The 7,059-nt window shown below is 40.0% G+C and overlaps 1 protein-coding gene across 1 annotated transcript in view; it reads left to right on the plus strand.

The window, feature by feature from the left end:
- The first annotated feature begins 231 nt into the window (after positions 1 to 231).
- The window catches only part of NCF2 (neutrophil cytosolic factor 2), an 88,719-nt gene continuing 81,891 nt past the window's right edge, over positions 232 to 7,059 (plus strand). Inside the window, exon 1 of the mRNA XM_053693967.1 lies at positions 232 to 980. Within this exon, the coding sequence (XP_053549942.1) occupies positions 807 to 980 (174 nt within the window). The 5' untranslated portion in view covers positions 232 to 806. The remainder of the gene's footprint in view (positions 981 to 7,059) is intronic.

Genomic DNA, 7,059 nt, shown 5'->3' on the forward strand with positions numbered 1-7,059 from the left:
GCTGTAACACATTACAGCATTTTTCTTTTTGCACTTTTATGTCCCTTTAATCGTTGCTATAAACTATGCAAATATTTTTCGTGTCCTTTAAAGGGAAGCCCCAGTGACAGTATTTAGTGGTGATAGAGCAATAAACTGAATATGGGAAGTCCTGTAATAGAGAACTGGTTTCAGAATGTCTGACAGTTTTTGTGAGGTGTGTCACTGCTTCCTCTTGTGTCAACAACATATGTGACAACATTACTGTTGGGAAAGGAACCTCATTTGTTCACAGGAACAGGACAGTGGTCCTAACAGATATATCTCTGTGCAGACTCACTATTGGATTTGTTCACAGGAACAGGACAGTGGCCCTAACAGATATATCTCTGTGCAGACTCACTATTGGATTTGTTCACAGGAACAGGACAGTGGCCCTAACAGATATATCTCTGTGCAGACTCACTATTGGATTTGTTCACAGGAACAGGACAGTGGCCCTAACAGATATATCTCTGTGCAGACTCACTATTGGATTTGTTCACAGGAACAGGACAGTGGCCCTAACAGATATATCTCTGTGCAGACTCACTATTGGATTTGTTCACAGGAACAGGACAGTTGGCCCTAACAGATATATCTCTGTGCAGACTCACTATTGGATTTGTTCACAGGAACAGGACAGTGGCCCTAACAGATATATCTCTGTGCAGACTCACTATTGGTGATGCTTAAAGGGAAGACGCTTGTCCTTACTACATCAGCAAGCTAAAAGATAACAGAACACAGACAAGGATAATATCGCAGGATCCTGTACGGTTGTGCACATGGCTTTGGTAGAGATTATGCGCCACTGGAGTGAGGGGGTGGCTGCGGCTGATAAAGGGGACTGGGCTGAGGCCTTACAACTTTTCACAACCATCACTAATCCACAATCTAAGATCTGCTTTAACATCGGTTGTTGTCACCTTGTCATGGAAAACTTGCAGGAGGCTGAGAAGGTGAGAACAGAATGCGCTAAATATACCCTAATGCAGTGTTTCTCAACCGCGGTCCTCAAGTTACCCCAACAGGCCAGGTTTTCATTACAGCTGAACCAGTGCACAGGTGAAATAATCAGCTTATCAGTAACCATTGTTACTAACCTGCTCTCACCGGTCAGCAGATTATTTCACCTGTGCACTGGTTCAGCTATGATGAAAGCCTTGCCTATTGGGGGCATTTGAGGACTGCGGTTGACAAACAATGCCCTAAAGTATCATTGTTTATGAAAAAAATACTATTTTTACTTGCTCTGTAAGGGGTTAAAGTCATAGTTAAACTCAACTACAGAGCTGCAATGCACTACTGGGAGCTAGCGGAACACATCTGGTGAGCCAATGACAAGAGGCGTATGTGTGTAGTGCTATATACAATATGTATCATATACAAGCAATAGTGTAACTATAAAATAGTATTTTCTTTCTGCAATTGTATATCTCTTTAACATGAATGAATACTGTAGTGTGAAACTCATAACACGTAAACATGTAAATTAAAGGGAAAGTAAACCCCAAAATGCTCTTTTATGATTCAGATAGAACATACGATTTTAAACAACTTTCCAATTTACTTCTATTATCAAATTTGCTTCATTCTCTTGTTATCCATTGCTGAAGGAACAGCATTGCACCACTGACAGGAAGCTGAACACATCTAGTTAGCCAATCACAAGAGACAAATGTGTGCAGGCACCAATTAGCAGCAGCTCCCTCTAGTGTAGGATATGTGCATATTTATTTTTTTAACAAGGGATACCAAGAGAACGAAGCACATTTGAAAATAGAAGTGAATTTAAAATGATCTTAAAATAACCTGCTCTATTTGAATCATGCAAGCTTCATTTTGACTTGTTTTATCCCTTTAATCTGTTTTTAACATTTTTATTTGATGTTATTTTTTAATACACCTTAGAAAAGTCTTAAAAAACAACAAAGATATGAGATCTGTTTGTGAGATTATTTTTCTGGTAAATTTGTTGCTTTACCTCAAATATATTGCATGGGGATGTCATCTGATTACACTTACAATACATTAATAGAATTCTGCTTAAAACTTTCATGATTCCGATAGAGCACACAATTTACTTCAAGTTTTCCTAAGAGCATACTAAGGCCTAGATTTGGAGTTCGGCGGTAGCCGTCAAAACCAGCGTTAGAGGCTCCTAACGCTGGTTTTGGCCGCCCGCTGGTATTTGGAGTCAGTGATTAAAGGGTCTAACGCTCACTTTTCAGCCGCGACTTTTCTATACCGCAGATCCCCCTACGCCATTTGCGTAGCCTATCTTTTCAATGGGATCTTTCTAACGCTGGTATTTAGAGTCGTTTCTGAAGTGAGCGTTAGAGCTCTAACGACAAGATTCCAGCCGCCTGAAAATAGCAGGAGTTAAGAGCTTTCTGGCTAACGCCGGTTTATAAAGCTCTTAACTACTGTACCCTAAAGTACACTAACACCCATAAACTACCTATGTACCCCTAAACCGAGGTCCCCCCACATCGCCGCCACTCAATTTAAATTTTTAACCCCTAATCTGCCGACCGCCACCTACGTTATACTTATGTACCCCTAATCTGCTGCCCCTAACCCCGCCGACCCCTATATTATATTTCTTAACCCCTAACTTGCCCCCCACAACGTCGCCGCCAGCTACTTAAAATAATTAACCCCTAATCTTCCGACCGCAAATCGCCGCCACCTACGTTATCCCTATGTACCCCTAATCTGCTGCCCTAACATCGCCGACCCCTATATTATATTTATTAACCCCTAATCTGCCCCCCTCAACGTCGCCGACACCTGCCTACACTTATTAACCCCTAATCTGCCGAGCGGACCTGAGCGCTACTATAATAAATGTATTAACCCCTAATACGCCTCACTAACCCTATCATAAATAGTATTAACCCCTAATCTGCCCTCCCTAACATCGCCGACACCTAACTTCAATTATTAACCCCTAATCTGCCGACCGGAGCTCACCGCTATTCTAATAAATGTATTTACCCCTAAAGCTAAGTCTAACCCTAACACTAACACCCCCCTAAGTTAAATATAATTTTTATCTAACGAAATAAATTAACTCTTATTAAATAACTTATTCCTATTTAAAGCTAAATACTTACCTGTAAAATAAATCCTAATATAGCTACAATATAAATTATAATTATATTATAGCTATTTTAGGATTAATATTTATTTTACAGGCAACTTTGTAATTATTTTAACCAGGTACAATAGCTATTAAATAGTTAAGAACTATTTAATAGTTACCTAGTTAAAATAATAACAAATTTACCTGTAAAATAAATCCTAACCTAAGTTATAATTAAACCTAACACTACCCTATCAATAAAATAATTAAATAAACTACCTACAATTACCTACAATTAACCTAACACTACACTATCAATAAATTAATTAAACACAATTCCTACAAATAAATACAATTAAATAAACTAGCTAAAGTACAAAAAATAAAAAAGAACTAAGTTACAGAAAATAAAAAAATATTTACAAACATAAGAAAAATATTACAACAATTTTAAACTAATTACACCTACTCTAAGCCCCCTAATAAAATAACAAAGCCCCCCAAAATAAAAAATTCCCTACCCTATTCTAAATTAAAAAAGTTACAAGCTCTTTTACCTTACCAGCCCTGAACAGGGCCCTTTGCGGGGCATGCCCCAAGAATTTCAGCTCTTTTGCCTGTAAAAAAAAACATACAATACCCCCCCCCCAACATTACAACCCACCACCCACATACCCCTAATCTAACCCAAACCCCCCTTAAATAAACCTAACACTAAGCCCCTGAAGATCTTCCTACCTTGTCTTCACCATCCAGGTATCACCGATCCGTCCTGGCTCCAAGATCTTCATCCAACCCAAGCGGGGGTTGGCGATCCATAATCCGGTCCAGAAGAGGCTCCAAAGTCTTCCTCCTATCCGGCAAGAAGAGGACATCCGGACCGGCAAACATCTTCTCCAAGCGGCATCTTCGATCTTCTTCCATCCGGAGCGAAGCGGCAGGATCCTGAAGACCTCCAGCGCGGAACATCCATCCGGACCGACGACTGAACGACGAATGACTGTTCCTTTAAGGGACGTCATCCAAGATGGCGTCCCTCGAATTCCGATTGGCTGATAGGATTCTATCAGCCAATCGGAATTAAGGTAGGAATTTTCTGATTGGCTGATGGAATCAGCCAATCAGAATCTAGTTCAATCCGATTGGCCGATCCAATCAGCCAATCAGATTGAGCTCGCATTCTATTGGCTGATTGGAACAGCCAATAGAATGCGAGCTCAATCTGATTGGCTGATTGGATCAGCCAATCGGATTGAACTTGATTCTGATTGGCTGATTCCATCAGCCAATCAGAAAATTCCTACCTTAATTCCGATTGGCTGATAGAATCCTATCAGCCAATCGGAATTCGAGGGACGCCATCTTGGATGACGTCCCTTAAAGGAACAGTCATTCGTCGTTCAGTCGTCGGTCCGGATGGATGTTCCGCGCTGGAGGTCTTCAGGATCCTGCCGCTTCGCTCCGGATGGAAGAAGATCGAAGATGCCGCTTGGAGAAGATGTTTGCCGGTCCGGATGTCCTCTTCTTGCCGGATAGGAGGAAGACTTTGGAGCCTCTTCTGGACCGGATTATGGATCGCCAACCCCCGCTTGGGTTGGATGAAGATCTTGGAGCCAGGACGGATCGGTGATACCTGGATGGTGAAGACAAGGTAGGAAGATCTTCAGGGGCTTAGTGTTAGGTTTATTTAAGGGGGGTTTGGGTTAGATTAGGGGTATGTGGGTGGTGGGTTGTAATGTTGGGGGGGGGGGTATTGTATGTTTTTTTTTACAGGCAAAAGAGCTGAAATTCTTGGGGCATGCCCCGCAAAGGGCCCTGTTCAGGGCTGGTAAGGTAAAAGAGCTTGTAACTTTTTTAATTTAGAATAGGGTAGGGAATTTTTTATTTTGGGGGGCTTTGTTATTTTATTAGGGGGCTTAGAGTAGGTGTAATTAGTTTAAAATTGTTGTAATATTTTTCTTATGTTTGTAAATATTTTTTTATTTTCTGTAACTTAGTTCTTTTTTATTTTTTGTACTTTAGCTAGTTTATTTAATTGTATTTATTTGTAGGAATTGTGTTTAATTAATTTATTGATAGTGTAGTGTTAGGTTAATTGTAGGTAATTGTAGGTAGTTTATTTAATTATTTTATTGATAGGGTAGTGTTAGGTTTAATTATAACTTAGGTTAGGATTTATTTTACAGGTAAATTTGTTATTATTTTAACTAGGTAACTATTAAATAGTTCTTAACTATTTAATAGCTATTGTACCTGGTTAAAATAATTACAAAGTTGCCTGTAAAATAAATATTAATCCTAAAATAGCTATAATATAATTATAATTTATATTGTAGCTATATTAGGATTTATTTTACAGGTAAGTATTTAGCTTTAAATAGGAATAAGTTATTTAATAAGAGTTAATTTATTTCGTTAGATAAATATTATATTTAACTTAGGGGGGTGTTAGTGTTAGGGTTAGACTTAGCTTTAGGGGTTAATCCATTTATTAGAATAGCGGTGAGCTCCGATCGGAAGATTAGGGGTTAATAATTGAAGTTAGGTGTCGGCGATGTTAGGGAGGGCAGATTAGGGGTTAATACTATTTATGATAGGGTTAGTGAGGCGGATTAGGGGTTAATAACTTTATTATAGTAGCGCTCAGGTCCGCTCGGCAGATTAGGGGTTAATAAGTGTAGGCAGGTGTCGGCGACGTTGTGGGGGGCAGGTTAGGGGTTAATAAATATAATATAGGGGTCGGCGGTGTTAGGGGCAGCAGATTAGGGGTACATAGGGATAATGTAGGTAGCGGCGGTTTACGGAGCGGCAGATTAGGGGTTAATAATAATATGCAGGGGTCAGCGATAGCGGGGGCGGCAGATTAGGGGTTAATAAGTGTAAGGTTAGGGGTGTTTAGACTCGGGGTACATGTTAGAGTGTTAGGTGCAGACGTAGGAAGTGTTTCCCCATAGCAAACAATGGGGCTGCGTTAGGAGCTGAACGCTGCTTTTTTGCAGGTGTTAGGTTTTTTTTCAGCTCAAACAGCCCCATTGTTTCCTATGGGGGAATCGTGCACGAGCACGTTTTTGAGGCCGGCCGCGTCCGTAAGCAACTCTGGTATCGAGAGTTGCTTTTGCGGTAAAAATGCTCTACGCTCCTTTTTTGGAGCCTAACGCAGCATTTGTTTGAACTCTCGATACCAGAGTTAATTTTATGGTGCGGCCAGAAAAAAGCCCGCGGAGCGTTAACAGCCCTTTTACCTCCGAACTCCAAATCTAGGCCAAAGGTAGGCTCAGGAACATGCCATGTATTGAGCACTATTTATATAATATTGTTACAAACAGCTGTCATATAGTACTCAAGACTTGAAGATACTCCTGAGCCTACCTCAGTATGCACTAATCGAAAGGAACTCGTTTTCAGCAAAGGATATCAAGAGAAAGAGGTAAATGTGATAATTAGTAATAGCACATTACATATGAATTATGAATGTTTTAAAGAGACATTAAAGTTATAATTAAACTTTCATGATTCAGATAGAGCAGTGTTTTTCCAAATCCAGTCCACAGGACTCCCTAACAGGGCGAGAGTTTAAGGATATCTGAACAGAGCACAGTAGAAATAATCAGGTGATTAGTAACCATGGTTATTTTACCTGCTCTCATCCAAGGTAATCCTGAAAATCTGACCTATTAGAGGGGTCTAACCTGAGTGAGGAAATACAACTTTTCAGTTTTCTTCAATTATCTTACTTACTTAATGATTTCAGTATTATTTGGTGAAAAGCATACCTAGGTAGGCGCATTGGTGGCAATGCACTTAGTCCTGCACTCCCTTGAGAGGCTAAAAAGTAAGCTCTCTAAACTAGCTTTTTAAATGCTGCAAGTTGCCTAAACCAACGGTTTGATTTGCAGTATTTTCAGGTTACAGAATTCGCTTTTTGACCTCTCTAGTGCCGGCATGCAACA

The sequence above is a fragment of the Bombina bombina genome, chromosome 10, assembly GCF_027579735.1.
Source record: "Bombina bombina isolate aBomBom1 chromosome 10, aBomBom1.pri, whole genome shotgun sequence".
Classification (NCBI taxonomy): domain Eukaryota; kingdom Metazoa; phylum Chordata; class Amphibia; order Anura; family Bombinatoridae; genus Bombina; species Bombina bombina.